This window comes from Grammomys surdaster, unplaced genomic scaffold (assembly GCF_004785775.1).
Source record: "Grammomys surdaster isolate TR1022 unplaced genomic scaffold, NIH_TR_1.0 124836, whole genome shotgun sequence".
Classification (NCBI taxonomy): Eukaryota; Metazoa; Chordata; class Mammalia; order Rodentia; family Muridae; genus Grammomys; species Grammomys surdaster.
This window is the reverse complement of record NW_021619779.1, coordinates 98,359-114,797: the sequence shown is the minus strand read 5'-3', so window position 1 is coordinate 114,797 and position 16,439 is coordinate 98,359. Positions and strand designations below refer to the sequence as shown.

Here is a 16,439-nt window from a genome sequence, read left to right as displayed (position 1 = left end):
TCTCTGTTATTTCCAGCCTGGATTTGGAGAAAAGACGGGATGGGGGGCCCTTGGCTCTGGGAAAACCCCAACCCTCCCCCCTTCTTAACTAGGCTGGTTCCGACTAAAGTCCCAGAAGGAAGGGCAAGGACCGGAATCTTGTTTGGCAGCCTGAGGGTTCAATGGGGGTCCCTGGCCTGGGGGTCCCTCGGGGAAGAATCGGGGAAATTCTAAATCGGGTATTTAGCAGCGATGGGGGCTGGGACATTGGTCGGAGCTCAGCCTAAGGTGTGGCAAGGTCGCCAGCTACCGGTGAGCCCGCTGCTGAGGGCGGGGTCTGCGGGGAGGGGCGCCCTCAGCCCCAGGTGTGCGCCGAGGGCGCGTGTGCTTTTGAGAGCCCATCCCGCACTCTATTTTGCAGACACCAGAGGCTGCGTCCCGGCCTCCCATGCAGCCCTGCCCAGCCTATGCCCTGGGCACCGGACCCTCTATGGCTTTTCCAGGGGCAGGAGGCAGGGCCTCCCCAGCCAAGGCCACTGAGGTGGAGGGGCGTGGCCTCTGGAGTTTGGTGGCCTACGGAAGGCGGGGCCTCATCCGGTCCCAGGCCCCGCCCCGCCGCCAAAACGCGCGCTAGGGCGCAGGCGCGGCACCGCCCTCCTCGGCCGAGCGCGTGTCGGACTTGAGCTTGACGAACTCCTTGGCCACCTCGTCGTTGCTGCGCTGCGACAGGATGCGCAGCACTGTGAGCCCCGTGTCGTCCATGTGGATGCGGCGGCCGAGCGGCAGCCAGCACGCGGCGCTCCCACGCTGGGCCAGCTCCCGCAGCTGCAGCACCGCCAGCCCCACGGTGCGGTCCTCGCGCGCGAAGCAGTAGTCCTTCACGCACACTTGCAGCTCGTAGCACTCAGGGCCCGCGTCGGCGCTCAGGGAGCTGTGGGCAAGGACCGGCTCAGCGAGAGGCCATCGTGAGCCTGGTCACCCGCCGCCACGCAGGGGAGCCACCGGCGAGCTGGTCACACCACACCGTCACACACGTTAGTAGTTCGTACTCCTGGGACGCTGGCAAGCGAAGCCCTTCCACGCTCCCCGGCCGTCCCCACGGGAAGCCCGCCCACTAGGCCACGCCCACCGGGAAACCCACGGACCAGGTCGGGTCGGCCAAGCGCGTCCCCTGGGGCGGGCGACTGAGCAAACCCCAAGGCGCAGCGGAGCGCTCTGCGGCGCCGCAGCCGCAGTTTGGGCGACACCTCCCTCCTGGGCACGCCCACCCTTTTCCGTTCCTTCCTCCTGGCCACGCCCCTTTCCGAGCCCTGCTGCACCCTGCCCTCTCAGTGCTCTGGGGTCGGCCACGCGGACCTGCTGGAGCCTGCTGTAGACCCCGTATACCGCTGCCGTGTGCGGCGGCCATCCGCTCCCTGCACCACACTCGGAGCCGACTACTATAAATGACAAAGCCGTTGACCGGAGCAGGCTGGCTCTTCTCAGGCCTCATCCCCTGTGACCTCACTCCCGTCCAGGATCCTCTCGCCCATCGCCCATCTTCTCCTCGTCCCTCCTACCTCTACCTCAAGCATATCGCCTCCCCAGGGGCCTACCTATCTGTAAAAGGGACCGTGACCCGAGAGTCCACCTTTGCACCGTGGCTATGACTTCGCCCACCACCCCTAGGCACCCCAGGTTCGTCCGAGGGCGTCCCCACCCGACTCACAACTGGAAGCTCTCGTTATACTTGGGCGCCCAGCTGTTGTTTTTGGATTTGGTGGCGAACTTGCGTTTCTTGTCGCTCAGCTGAGGTCCAACGATGTTGACCTCGATGAACGGACGGAAGATGCCAGAAGTCTGCCACTTGAGGTCATTGGCGGCCACCACTGTTGGGGTAGAGGGGACGTCTAGTGAGGTTCCCCGTGAGACGGAACCAGTCTCTGCTTTTCCAGGTCGGGAAGAGATTCCATTCCCACAGCAAGCCTCTTTGACAGGAGACTAGGGAAGTGGGACTAAGTCCTGGGGGCCTGTTGGAACTCCCGGATGCAGCCAAGCCTGATGCGATTTATTTCAGGATTTTTCCATTTTCTAAACCACCAAAGAAAAACAATTCCGTGCCCCCTGAGCTTCAGTGAGTCTGAAATTGGCTCCTTCCCTCATCGGGCCACTCACCCTTCACTGTGACCTTCTGTTCCCCAGTTCCCGGATGTGTGAACAGCTCCACGTGGACAGACACTTCACCTACAGGGTCTTCCACACCCGAGCCTGGGTGGGACAGGGAAGATGTCTGATATGAGCTAGGTTCTTTTCCACTCAACAGGAACGACCTCAGTCACCCCACCCCCAACCCCCGTACTGGCAGCCACAGGTCACAGAGGCACTGAAGGGAGGGGATGGCAGGCGCCACTAGGAAGCCAAGAGTTCTAAGTTGTGGGGTTTCCCTGCTTTGCTGTGTGACTTGAGGCAGGTCTCTTAACCTCTCTGAGCCGAGTACATCTGCCTCATTTTTCTCCTGGGCCCTCCCTGCCTTCTGAGCCTGCTTCAATGATTCTCTCTAGTTGTCAGTGCTGCCGACTCTTCCCTGGCTTTCTTCATCCCTCCTCTGTGTGTCCACCCAATTCTCTGACCTCACGCTAGCCCTGGGTGCTGAGACACTGAAAAGTCCTGACTGAAATGCCTTCAAAATTCATCTGGAATCTGCCCGTGTGTCTTCACAGACCTGGCCCAGCTCCTGCCCTGACACCCTGGGCTAGTAGCTTCCTGGATTTGGTTCTCCTCCCTCTCCGCCACCAATACAACAATAAAAACAGCCTAGCAGGCCCCATCCCTCCTCTGCTCAGGAGCCTCTGGTAGCTCCCATCTCAGGCTCCAAGGAAGCCTTTCTGTCTTCTTGCAGCGTCCCTCCCAACAGGCTCGTAGAGCCCAGGGCCCCACCCCAGCCTTTTGAAGTCTCCTGGAATGCCACACCCCCTGACATGACAGCTTCTGTCGCCCCTGTCCTGACTCCATCAAAAGCTGCCATGACTCAGAGAGGGCCAGAGAGTTACAGTGGTCCACACAGAGCATTTCCTGCCCAGGAAGCAGAGATTGCCCTCTGCGTGGTCATGTGACCCAGGCTGGGCTAATAGAAACGCAGTTCCTAACTTTTATTGTAAACTGACCACAAAGGTCCCCAAGGATGCCAACTGACCAACGGCTGTTGGAATCTGGATCCGGCTCTTCCTGATGTCAACAAACCCCTACTATTAGTTTCCTAGTTAACTAATTGGTCTGTTTGTGTGGTAGCCACGTGCACGGCTCCTCCCAGTCACCCTTAAGTGTCATGCTGATCATGCTGGGGACCCATGAGGGGTCAGCTTAAAAACTACTGCTTTAACTAGGCAAACCCGTGACTCGGAGCACGTCCACAGGGCCTGTGAACCTGTGGCCACCAGCACCTCTCCAAGCCACTCGTCCCCAGGCAGCTCTCCACCCCCAGGGTACCCCATGCAGGGCAGGGCAAGGAAGACAGTGTGGAAGGCAAGGTGATCGTCAGAGGTCCATCCAGGTCACCTGTGCTGGGCGGGAAGTGACGGGATCAGGGAACAGGGGGGCCAGGAGACTCCTGCGCTCATGAAGGGGGCACATGGCCCCAGCACTGTCCACCCCAGGCGGCCACCCATATCATCTCAGATACCTCCCCAGTCACATGCTCAGCCCCTCCCCCCAGGCCAATGCTTCAGCAAGCTCAGTCCGGGCCAGAGGTGGGGTGCTGGGGAGTTAGACATGGTGGGTTATGTCAAAGGTCAGATCAAGGCCCAGGCTAGTAAGAAGTGAGGAGGGGGCGGTGCCGACCCCCACCCCAGGTTTGCTGGCTCCACCAGGAAGGGGCTATCACACACCTCACCCTCCCGCCAGAACCGGAGTCCCTTGTAGGGGAAGGAGGCTGCCTTTACCCTCAGCCACAGGACATCTCAGGTGCCTGTGGGAAGGCTGGACAGGATGCATGTTCTTTTTGGGTGGGGGAGGGTGTTCCGCCAAGATTGGGGGGAACATGTGATCCCCCTACCTCAGCCTCCCAAGTACAGGGACCACAGGCCTGTGCCATCAGGCACACCTGGAAAAGTCCCTCTTGAGTATCCCTGTTTTCCGGGTGACAGGACAGAGGAGGATTCAGGCTACAGAAAGGCTGACCTAGGATCTGAATGCACGTCATATAGTTTTTTGCACTTTTCTGGGAATGGAAGCCGCAGGCCCAGCCTGGGGTGTGTGTGGCTTGGGAGAAAGGATGGGGACCCCTTCCCTGGGTGGAGCCAGCAAGCCGCCCTTCCCCGTGTGCGAGGACGCGGCGCCCCGTGCAGGAAGGCCGGGGTCTTACTAGCCAGGCGAGGGGAAGGGCGCAGGCACCGGGCACCGCGTGCGGGTGGCGGGCGGCGCAGGCACGTACCCATCTCAGGACAAACGTCTTCACTAAGGGTAAACCTAGTCCCCTTTCCACCATGGACTGACCAGGATGGACAGGGAGGGAGGAGGAGAGGAGGAGGGAGTGTGCGTGGCGGGGGCGGGGGAGGCGCAGAAAGGGGGCAGCGAGTGACAGGGTGAACAAGAGAGCAAGAAAGAAGGAGAGAGAGAGAGAGAGAGCTCAAGACCGAGAGAGAGAGAGAGAGAGAGAGAGAGGAGAGAGAGAGAGAGAGAGAAGGGGAGAGAGAAAGAAAGAAACGTCAGTGCAGACGGACGGACAGACAGACAGCCTCCCACTCCGGGAACACTAGGGACACCAAAAGCAACAAGAACAGGAGGGGAAACTGAGACTTGGGCTCTACCCGCTATGCGGGGTGTGGCGGGCCATGGATAACAACTTTCCCCGTTCCACCACAAAAACAAAGCCTGTGGACACCAACCTCTGCCCAGTTGGCACCTTTGGGGTAACTCTGAACGGGGGTCCCCAGAGAGAAAGATGCTAGGGACCTTGGAGCCCTGCCTCGTGGCCTCAGCTGCTGCACGAGAGCTCAGAGGGACAGGGACAGAAGCACAGACAGACAGAGGGGTCCAGGGAGATCTGAGGCCCAGCACCTCCCAGGTCCCCACACCTCCCAGGGCCAGGTCCTTGAGCCTCTTAGCCCTGTCAATCACTCCACATCTCTGACACAGCGCAGGGGCCCCGCCCCTAAGGAGGAAGCCACGCCTTGAATCCATGACATCAGATTTTACCTGAAGCTGTCAATCATCCCTTATTCTAAGGGTACCACAGATGTCCCGCCCCAGAGCCAACAACCAGGTCCTGCCCCTCGGTGACAGTCACTCCGTTGCCCTGGAAGCTTTAAATTCCTGGCTTCTGGAGTCAGTGAGGTCCCCTCCAACGGCTGTCAATCACCCCTTGTTTCTTTGTCTTGAAAGAATCGCCTTTTGTGCCAAGATGTCAGGTGCCCCGCCCCCATTAAGGTCTGTCCGCCATTCAGGGGAGGAGTCCGCTGCTGGGCGGGGAGACTCTGGCTGGCTCGGGAGGGAAGCGCCAGATTCCCTTACCCTGCGCTGACTGTGTCTGCACGAAGGTTTTGATGAGCAGGTCAGTGGCCTGCGTGTAGAGCGACAGGGCGTAGCGCAGGGACTGGAGGTCCGGGCTCTTCTCCAGGAAGGTCTTCTTGAGGCCCACGCCCCCCGCATGGAAGTATTGCTGAGGGCGGACACAGTGAGGCTGCAGATGGCTCCCAGCGCCTTTGCTAACAAGCGCCTCTCACTCTCCCCATGTTCACCAGACCACAACTGCCCCAGGACCTTTGTATTTACTGTGTGCACAGGTGGAAAGTCCCTCCCTGCTTGCTACCTATATACTTTACTTGTAACTCCTATGCATTCTTCAAATCCCACTTCCTCATGCCCTTTCTTAGATCCCTCTGGGGCCTCTCCTTTACCTTAATGGTGTCCAGGGCCAGTTCAACTACGGCGCACTGCTTCGGGGTCAAGCTCTTGGCTTCTTCTCGAACCATGTGATCCTGTGGGGGTAGTGGGGAGAGGTCAGGTGGGCAAAGCTTTGACAGAGTCTTTGCCTTCCGTGTTGTGGATAAGTGGTCTTTATCCTTGGTCCAGCCCAAGCTGAGCACCTCTTTCCGTTATACTCAAGGGTATTTTAAGTGGGGTTCAGGTCTGGGAGCAGGGATTTTGCCTCTTGATCTGTCCCTAGCCATTGTCCTGAGATCTTCTGCCCCCTCACCTTGAGTTTGGACAGCTGGCCCAGTTCCTTCGCGGCATTGAAGATCATTTGTGTCCCCTGTGGAAAACAGCAGGCGATTTGGGTGAGAGTGTGCCTTCTCTAAATGGTTCCCCCACACTGAGCGACCGAAGGCTAGCCGCCACCTCGGTTCCTGTCCAAAGATTCAAGCAATGCTTGAGTCCTATGGACAGAGGGATCAGGAGCCCCAGTGAGATCAAGGGGCACATGGCATCTTGTTGCAGGAGAAGCCTAGTTCTCTGGGGACACTGTCCACCCTCTCATACCAACCATGGCCTCACAATTGGAAGACATAAGAGAAACAGGCACGTGGCAGCCATGTATGTCGTGGTGAGGGAGGACAGAGATGGGCTTGTTAATGACAATAGGTCCTGGGCCAGGCTGGGCAATCAGGACCCATCCTGGGGGAGTTTCCTTTCCCCCAGCCATACCTTCTGGGAGGACTCCAGGGACCCATCCTGGGGGAGTTTCCTTTCCCCTAGCCACCCCTCCTGGGGGGACTCTTTGAGCATCAACTCACATCCTGGTGTCTGCGTATACTCCACCTATCCCCAAGAGTCTCACCAGACGCCACCCAGGCAATGTGCCCTGGATAGGTGACTTAACCCCTCAGAAACTGCTACCCCTTTAGATAGTGTCACAGCCACCCAGTGGCCTTGAAGGGTAATCACAGGTAATGCCTGGCAGACTGGGCTCCAGCCTGAGATCCTCCCTGAGCTGTAAGGCTTCAGGCCTTGCCTTCTCTGGGCCTGGTATCTCCATGCTAATTAGCAACTTGTGGGAGGGAGGGCTGGCTCCACTAGCTAAGGTGGCCCAGGGCTGTCTGGTTGGGTTGTTTAGAGGAGGATGTTTGGAGACACCACCAATCTTTGTGACTTCAGGCTGTCACTCTTTCTGTGTGTTATTCTGTCCTGCTGGGGATGGAAAGCAGGACCTCACACACACATCAGGACAGAAGCCACAGTCTGGCCCTGTGCGCGATCAGCAAGCACACTTCTGCTGGACCACACAGACCACAGCCCTGTAGTCTCCAGGGTTCCTGAGGCTGTGAACCAGAGTTACCAGAGCCCACCTGCCTGGGCCTCAGTTTCCCTTGTTGCACCCACCTGTTCTCCAGTGCAAAGCAGGGCCCCTCTTGAGCACCCTTCATGCCTCCCACTACCCTTCCCTACCCACCAACAAGCAAGCCAGACAGACAGAGGAAGAAGAAATAACAGACAGGGCCACAGGACGCCCCCGACGGCACGGACCACAGAGAGGAAGGGGCAGGGAGGAAGAGGGATAGGGTGGGAGCCAGACAGACAGTGAGAGGCCAGGCTTACGTCTGAGTGGCTTGGCAGTTTCACCCTGCCCTGTGGAGAGAACCAGGCGGAGGTCAGAGTTCTGATGGGTGTTGGGAGGATACTTAGTGGGACTTCCCTGCCCCTTGGAATCACAGGGTGAGCTCCCCCCATTCACTGAAGTGGATACTAGCTCCTCCCAGCTGAGGCATCTACCTTTGTCTCTGAATGTAGACTCCTTGACCACTGCACATATTGGGAACCCCTAGAAGGCTATAACCCCAACTACAGGAGAAGGCAAGGAGAGAGGGCTCCAGGTCTCTGCACCCTCCACATGCCCCAAGCCAGTGTTGGGGAGGCCTGAAATGCCCTGATTAGCCTTGCAAGCTCCAAGTGCCTTCACAAACACACACACGAATGCGCATGTACTTGCACATATATGCACACACTCACACACATGCATACATACACATAAACACACTTGCCCACACTCACACACACAGACACCCATGCTTGCACACACAGACACACACACAGAAGAGCACATGTATGCACACACACGCACACCCTCACACATATGCATGCATACACAGACATACACATGCACGCTCAGACACACATACCCCAGGCAGACACACACATGCATACAAGCAAGCACACGTATGCATACAGACACACACTCTAGACCTGCAGACAGATTCCGCAGACACTTAATTAAAAAAAAATCATCAATTAATACATTCAGGAACCTCTCAGGCCAGAACACACAACATGCTTTGCATGATCACATGCAAACTCACACATCGTTGACAGCACCTGAATGCACACAGCACCCCCAGGAGAGCTGACTGGAAGTGGAAATACCCTATGCTCAGGTCATAACACCAAGACCCATTCAGGGCATGGAGAAGCCCTGATACATTCATTCTGTGCAGTCAAAGTTCACAATCAAGCAACTGCTCACATTTGGTCCCAGCCCTAGCTCCTTACAATAAACATATGTTAAAGCAACAAGAATCCATGTCTTAGTGCAGGGCCATCCAGCATGTGGTCCTTGGAGGAAACCACGGTAGTCAGCTGAGTCTGGGGCTGAGGGACATAAGGACAGTGCACATACCCCCCCTTCCCACCCCTCCAGAAAAGGATCTGAGCTCTAACTTTCAGTTCCTAGGGACCAGATCAAGAGCCGCCTCCCACTGTGGCCTCAGCTGATCTTCCTATCCAAGTAGGAACCATAGGAGCACTCGCGCCCGGACACCCGGACCCCGGCAAGCCGAGGCCCTCATTACCTTTTCTAGGCCCTTGCCATGTTTTCTCAAGAGGGTGCCCTGCAGAGACAATGTCATATGGAGGTCAGGACCCAGGAGAATCAGTCTCCCATGTGGGGACAGGGGGCTGCACTGGTTAAGGGTTGGGGAATGCTGGGGAATGTGGAGGCTCACTTCTAAGAAACAGAGGAGGGAGAGGAAGAAGAGAAGGTGTATGATTCAGAAAGAGAAAAAAGGGAGGAGGGGGAGAGGAGGAGTGAAAAAGAAGGCAGGGAGGAAGCTAAAAGACAAGGAGGGAGGATGAAGAAGAAGAGAAGGGAGAGACAGATGTGTGTGTGTGTGTGTGTGTGTGTGTGTGTGTGTGTAGAAATGTAGAAATTTGGGAAGAGAAGGAAGAGAATGGATGGGAAGGGAGACAAAAGGTGAAGGAAGAGGATACGGGAGAAAGAGGAGGAAGAGGAGGAGAAAAGAGAGCCAGGACCAGAGTCAGCACAAGTCCAAGGTAAACACCACTGTCAAAATATAAGCCATTTACATTTGGTGTACAAAGAAACCTGCTGGATCACAGGTTAGTTGAAGCATCCCCACTCTGCCCTGAGACAGATCCAAACTGAAGCTGTCTCAATCTACGGCCTGAGCCAGAAAGCTGCTCTCCTAGCCTTGGCTTTCCCCATCAGATCAATTGCATTGAGACTTCCCTTAGAGGGCTGACATGAAGGTGAGCTGTGACAGACACTGGCCTGTCCAAGCTGTCAGTGCCTTGTGTTCCTTTACAGTTTGCCTACAACTACAAGCTGGGCACTGGGCATGATGCCACGCTGTGCCCTCTGGGAATGTGAGTTTGGGACAAAGTAAAATGTCATGGTGGCCTCTCCTGACCCTCAGAGAGTTGTTGGAGGGGATGGTTTTCCTGAGGGGTCTCCACTGGGCAAGCATTTGGATGCCAAGATTGCTCCCTTTCACTCTGGCAGCTCAGTGAGCCCTTGTATGAAATCCCAATTCTTTCCCATTCCCAGAAACCAAGGTTGGGCATTTCTCCCAGGTCATGGTCTAGACAAAGTGGTGACACCCAGACTGCATACAGAAAGGCTGGGTCTTCAGATGTGTCAGTGTGCTTGTGCACTAGGGAAGCATGGAGGTGCACTGAGCAGACCGCATGGCAAACACTTGCATGTGAAAGGGAGGACCCCACCCCCCTCTTTCTACCCTTGAGACTGGATTTCTACCCTTTGGTGGATTTCCATCCAAAGCACAGGGACATGATTAAACAGGAAGGAGTAGGCTGACAGTGTGGATGTAGGTCTTGCTTTTGAGTCTGGGAGAGGCGTGGCCTCCAAGCCCCACCCCTCTTAATGCCCCACCCACCAGCACACAGATACAAAGTCAAGATGAGGGGAGGAGGGGGCACTGGGAGGGTGGGGGGCGGCCCCAATCCAGACACACAGCGAACGAAAGACGACGATGGACAGACAGACGGACAAACGGGTCTCTACTTACAATCATCTGCCAGCCGGAATGGGGGCAGGGTAGGGAGAGGGGAATAAGTCACTGTGAGTGGCTCTGGGCAGACACTGAGCTGATGTCGCCCCGCCCCAGCCCTAGCCTTGCCCAGAGGACCGGTCCTGAGTACCCAGCTACAGGTACCTGGCTGAGGCCTCTCCACCCTCCTCCACGTGAGGCCCTGTCCCCTAGGCATCCTGCTGCCAGCCCTGGGCCCTCGGCCTGGATTATTAGTGTCTCATGTGCAGGCACCACTAGCTTTCACCTCAGATGTCCCCAAGCTCCTCACTGGATGTTAGGGAGACACTGAGCTTGAGATAGCTATGGGCTCTGATGCCAGCTTTCCAATTGTTCCCAATTCACCCTTGGCTACACCTGAGTGACCCCCCTGAACCCCAGTGTCATTATCCTGACCCCCTATCTTGAAGGCACCACGTTCCCTGGGCTTCCCATGTCCTGGGACATGAGCCTCACCGTCTGGTCAGTGAGTGGTGGCAGGACGATGGTCTTCTCCATGGTGTTCATCACCAGTTTCCAGAGCTCCTTCAGCACACGCTTCAGAACCGTCTTCTCACAGATTTTGGCAAACAGTGTGAGGCTGGGGATGAGGCTGAGGTCAGAGAGAGGGGCCACCACCCTCCGCGCACAGGTGTGCCCCAACAGGGTGAGCACCGCATGCTATGTTCAGGGAAGGCAGACAGCGGGGCTCTGGGGAAAATGCCCAGGCCACATGGTGAAGGCGTATGGCTACAGAGTGCTCAGGGAAGACATGGTAGGATATTCAAATATGAAAGAACACTGTGTGCACTCCAGTGAAATGGGAGGCCTGAAGACCACAACACACAAGGGGCTGAGGTCACAGCCGAGGACAAGGGTGGACAAGACAATTCCTGAGGACTTAGGTGAGTAGAAGAGAGGGACAATCTGCCAACATGGGCTTCTCGGCTGACCCCTCACCTACCAACTATACCCCCAAATTCACCACCATTATCCCCCAAACCAGCCAGTTATCAATGGACTATCCATTCACCTATTACTCGCCCATCACAAATCCATTCACTCACCCACCTCTCATCCACTCATCCACTCATCCACTCATCCATCCATCTATCCACCCATCCTCCCATCCATCCATCCATCCATCCATCCATCCATCCATCCATCCATCCATCCATCCTCCCACCCACCCATCCATCCATCCTCCCACCCACCCATCCATCCACCCATCCATCTGTCCATCCATCCATCCATCCATCCATCCATCCACCCATCCACCCATCCATCCACACATCCATCCATCCATCCATCCATCCATCCATCCATCCATCCATCCATCCACCCACCCATCCATCCACCAATCCATCCACCCATCCATCCATCCATCCATCCACCCACCCACCCACCCACCCACCCACATTCCAAGGACCTGTCCACCATATTTTAAACATCTGCCCTCCATCCACCCTTGTAAGTATTTCGTGACCCTGCCCGCCTCATGCGAATGCCACCCTCCATCCACAGGAACAGCAGCAGGCACCCATGTGCCTGGCCGTCTTCCCTACACCCCCTCCTTCTCTGCGCCCCCCTCTACTCTCCACCCTCACTTGCTGTCCAGAAGATCCATGATGGGCTGCAGCACGTTGTCTGCATCCTGGGCCACGCTGCTGCAGGCACTGGCGGGCACGTTGCCTGTGCCCTTCACCTGGCTCAGGATGTCACCCATCTGTCTGACACACTCCTCAATGTGTGGCTGGAAGCTGTGAACACAGCAGAAAGGCACTCAACCCAGGCTCTGTGTCCCAGAGGGTGAGGCCACCCAATGAGGTTCTGTGGTCTGGGTCCCAGCACTAGGAGGCAATGGCACCAGGGAGCCCAGATGGTGGACATTCTCGCCTGAGACTCCCTATGTGACTGTCGGGCCAGAATTCCTTCTCTTCTGGTCCACTGAGGCCGGGATTGGTTAAGTGACTCATAGGTGCCCCTTTGGCCATGCTGTGGGAAAGCTACGTCTGAGTCTGCGCCTGGCACGAGCCAAACATCGGAAGCCCAAGGCTTGGGGTCTTCCCTGCTCACATGTCCCCATCCCGGAGATTCCACCCACCTGGTGGCAAACACGTGGCTGAGTTCATCCAGGACATTGTTGAGTTTCACCTGCAAGTCCTTCAGGGTGCCACTGGCCTCGGCATCCAGCTGAGGGGGGCAAGGTCGTTAACACCCCTGTCTTCTCATACCCCTGGGAAAGTATCTAAGGGACTGGGGAAGGCACAGGCACAGGCAGCCAGGCCTCCCTGGTAGGACTGCACTTCACACCCAAGCCTGTTGTCTACGATCTCAGGAGTGGGGTGATGAGGCAAGCCCATCTGAAACTCATCCTGATGCCTACCTCCTTCCCGCCCATCGCCTCGAACATCTTCTCCAGCTGCACCCGGAGCTGCTGTGTGTTGTTCATGAGGATGCAGGGCTGTGGAGGGCAAACATCAGACTGGTGACTTCCCACCACCTCTTGGGGATCGGGAAGTAGGGGTTCCCTAGGGGGTGGGAGGCAATAGCCCTGGACATGCATGAGCTGGGGGAAGGATCCCTCGGACCAGATGGAGCAAGCCTGCAGAAGTATCCCCCTGGGGTAGGAAGGTCATGAAGGGGCGGAGAGGAGTCCTCATAATTCTCCTGACTCTGCTGAAGCTACACACTGGAAGTGACCCATGACACCAGGGGAAGCATGTCCTTACCCTCATGTGCACTCATAGGACTCCCCCAGACTCACAGGCTCAGTCACACAGACATGCACACACTCATGATCCAGGCCTCAACACAGCTATACCAAATAGTTAGATGGTTGGGCCCAGAGACACACAGCTGTCACCCCAGCACTCAGAAGGTGGAGACAGGAGATCTGGGATTCAAGGCCAGCCTGAGCTACATAGCCAGTTTGAGGCTAACTGGGTCAAGTATCTAAGTGGCACTGAGCCTGTGATACATAGCAAGTTCAAGGCCAGTTTGGGCTACACATTGGATTAAAGGCCACCTTGACCTACATAGCAAGACTGAGGGTAAACTGGGCTATATAGGAAGCTCAAAGCCAGTCTGGGCTTCATTTTGAGAGCTTGTCTCAAAAACCCAAACAAGTAGCCATCACCACAACAAACCCTACACAACCAGACACAGATAGACAGATCAACACAGTCCACACAGTCACACATGAGCTTGGAGATCCATGTCCCTTCAGTGGAGTTTGTTGTCTCAAGCCTCATGTCAGAGCCTGGTACCCTGGTCCCTGAGGGAAGCTGGGTGGGGCCAGGAGGGATGGGGGTGGGAGAGGGCAGGACGGGCGCCCCCAGGTCACCACTTTCTCCTTCTCCTTGGAGCAGTAGGAGGCGAAGTCCTTGGAAACAATGTCCGCGTACTGGAGAAGCACATTGCTAATGGTCTGAGGACAGAGAGAGGGGTGAGAGGGTTGCAGCCTCAGGGACCCTGACTGCCACCACCATCCACTGCAGACATCACGGTGACTGAGCTGCACAGTATGTGGGGTGGACATCAGGATGACTGTCCATCCCAGATGACCACTAGGACCCAGAGGAGACCCCTGCCCCATGAAAGAATTGTTTTCTGTACACTATCTTTTTATTTTAATTTTTTTTATTTTTACTTTTTGAGACTAGGGTCTTGCTGTGTAGCTGAGGCTAGCCTGGCCTCTCCAGAGCAAGGATTAAATATCAGCGCCACCATGCCCACATGCCTTTCTCTGCTACAAAGGAACCAACCATGGTATTAAGCCCACAGTCACCAGCATGACCCTATCCCACATGAAATCCAGATGCCAGTGCTTAATCCCAGCTGAATGGCCACCCAGTGAAACTCACCCAGAGCCAGCTGTGCCTGTGTGAGCCCTTGGAGAGTCATACAGCAACTCAGAACCCAGAACACTCACCTCCCCACTGTTTTGACCCTCGGAGTTAGTAATTGCCTCTGTTTTCTCTGTTTGTCTACTTATGCCTTGTTTTATTTAACTTTTCTTTGTGTGGTGCTGGGAATGAGCTCCTGGGCCTCGCACACACCAGGCAAGTTCTCCACACCCAGTCTCTCATCTCCCGCCTCCCAAACAGAGACTTTAAAAATGTAGTGAATTTCTGTGTGAAGTGGGGTGGCTGAGTGTCAGCATGTATGCCTGTGTGTGTCTCGTGCGTGCTTGTGTAGGACAGATGACAGACTTGTAGGAGTCAGTTCTCTCCTTCCAGTCTATGAATCCTGGGGATTGAACTCAGGTCTTTAGGCTTGGTGGCAAGCACCTGCACCCACTGAGCCATCTCACTAACCCTCCTCAACTTTTTTTTTTTTTCCCTAGAGTTATCAGGAAAGCCTCATTTTGCTCTTTTGACTTTTTTTTTTTCAGGTGCTGAGGATGACACCAGGGCCTTAGACACACTGGATCATAGCTTCCCTGCTAGACTGCTTCCTATCCCTCAAGTTCTGTATTGACTCTAAATTCCCCCGTGTGCCCTGAAGCAACCTGACTTCATCTTCAGTGGCATGGTTCACCTCCACTGTCATCCAATTGAATTCCATGCCTAGCCTCAACCCCATCTCATCTCGCCTCACCCCTCCCAGGTCACACCTTGGCAAAGCGCCGCATGTAGTGGCCCACAATCTGGGGGTCAGGACACTCCAGCTTCTTGATGATCTCGAAGCTCTGGTTGAGCTGGGAGAAGACGTCCACTACCGAGCAAGAGAACAGGGCATGCTCCGATGTCTGCTGGAACTGCAGGGAGAAGACAGCATCAGGCTGGGTCATGACATCAGGTTAGACCATGGCATCACTCCTTGAGGGCCCAGGCCACAGGAGGGTGGAGGCCTTGGGCTGGATGATGACCCCACATCCCATGATTGCTGAATGTGTGGAGGAGGTACCCACAAGCAGGACAGGACAGTGGACACTAGCAGTCCCTGGCCACCACCCACGGCCTCCTCACCCCATCCTTCTTGTCCCGCTCGAGTGCGCCATGCAGGAAGTCCCGGGACACCTCCTCATTCTCATCTAACCACTGGATGACGAAGGGCTCAAACCACCTGTAAAGGGACAGATCAGCTGGGATGCGCCTGCTTCCGACCTGGTACTGGGGTGCAGGCTTCGAGACAGGGTTTCTCTGTGTAGCCCAGGCTGTCCTGGAACTCACTCTGTAGACCAGGCTGGACTCAAACTTAGAAATCCAACTGCCTCTGCCTCCCAAGTGCTGGGATTAAAGGCTTGCCACCACTGCCTGGCAAGGGGTACAGGCTTTAATCCCAGCTCTTGAACGTGGTGACCTGAGCTCTGTCCCCAGCAACAATCCCCCAATGGATTTGTCACTTCAGTTTGGTTAGTTACTTTAATATAGTTATTTACATATGGGGTCAATGTAGTGCAGGCTCATCTCACACTCACTAGGTACTTGAGGATGACTCTGAAGAGGGAGGAGAAGGAGGAGGGAGGAGGAGAAGGAGGAGGGAGGAGGAGAAGGAGGAGGGAGCTTTCAGCTTTCACAGGCTGAAAATATTTTAATCATGGCTTTTGTTTCAATATGGTGGGTTCCTTCTAGCCCTGACCCTCTGAACCATGTGACACAGATGCTTCCCCAGCACCAGTGGGGAGCCGGGCCCACACCCTGAGCATCGGGGAGTTGGGATCTGACACCCATAGGCCCTGGAATCCTCTTGGGTCTTGGTGACATTCTGGCCCAGGCCTGGTGGGAGTCGGGAACTTACGCAGGGTACTCGGGCACACGGTCCTTGAAGGTGGGCAGCTCGGCCACGTACTCGTTGTACAGCCACTTGACCTTGAAGTGCAGGTTCATATAATCTGCGCTCTTACACAGCCGGTGTTTGTCGTGTTCTGCCAGGAGGCACAGAGGCTCAGCCGGGAGGTTTGGAGCCTCCACAGCCCCAGCGTGGATGCCCATCTGACTCAGAGACTCACCCTCCATGGCGTACTTCATGTCTTGGGCAAACAAGCTCCACATCACCTCAGCACTAATCTTCCCCACATTCAGCTCCTGGGGAAACCTGGGAGATGGATGGAAACCCGTGCTAGGACAGACTGGGGGTGTCCAGACCTTCCGCACCTATCCACACACACACCTATCCACACACACACCTATCCATACACACACACACACCTATACACACACACACACCTATACACACACACACACCCATCCACACACACCTATTCACACACACACACAC

The 16,439-nt window shown here is 56.0% G+C and overlaps 1 protein-coding gene across 2 annotated transcripts in view; it reads right to left on the bottom strand.

The window, feature by feature from the left end:
- Positions 1 to 253: 253 nt before the first annotated feature.
- Unc13a (unc-13 homolog A) overlaps positions 254 to 16,439 on the bottom strand; it is a 42,194-nt gene continuing 26,008 nt past the window's right edge. The window contains exons 27-45 of one of the 2 annotated variants that reach the window (XM_028784780.1): positions 16,171 to 16,256; positions 15,960 to 16,086; positions 15,188 to 15,284; positions 14,833 to 14,976; positions 13,561 to 13,644; positions 12,601 to 12,678; positions 12,319 to 12,407; positions 11,822 to 11,974; positions 10,692 to 10,815; positions 10,215 to 10,220; positions 8,739 to 8,777; positions 7,492 to 7,521; positions 6,152 to 6,208; positions 5,853 to 5,933; positions 5,467 to 5,614; positions 4,388 to 4,444; positions 2,134 to 2,226; positions 1,688 to 1,847; positions 254 to 910 (exon numbers count right to left, since the gene is read on the bottom strand). In XM_028784780.1, the coding sequence (XP_028640613.1) occupies positions 610 to 910; positions 1,688 to 1,847; positions 2,134 to 2,226; positions 4,388 to 4,444; positions 5,467 to 5,614; positions 5,853 to 5,933; positions 6,152 to 6,208; positions 7,492 to 7,521; positions 8,739 to 8,777; positions 10,215 to 10,220; positions 10,692 to 10,815; positions 11,822 to 11,974; positions 12,319 to 12,407; positions 12,601 to 12,678; positions 13,561 to 13,644; positions 14,833 to 14,976; positions 15,188 to 15,284; positions 15,960 to 16,086; positions 16,171 to 16,256 (1,954 nt within the window). In that variant the 3' untranslated portion in view covers positions 254 to 609. The remainder of the gene's footprint in view (positions 911 to 1,687; positions 1,848 to 2,133; positions 2,227 to 4,387; positions 4,445 to 5,466; positions 5,615 to 5,852; positions 5,934 to 6,151; positions 6,209 to 7,491; positions 7,522 to 8,738; positions 8,778 to 10,214; positions 10,221 to 10,691; positions 10,816 to 11,821; positions 11,975 to 12,318; positions 12,408 to 12,600; positions 12,679 to 13,560; positions 13,645 to 14,832; positions 14,977 to 15,187; positions 15,285 to 15,959; positions 16,087 to 16,170; positions 16,257 to 16,439) is intronic. The other variant, XM_028784781.1, reaches the window with a different exon arrangement.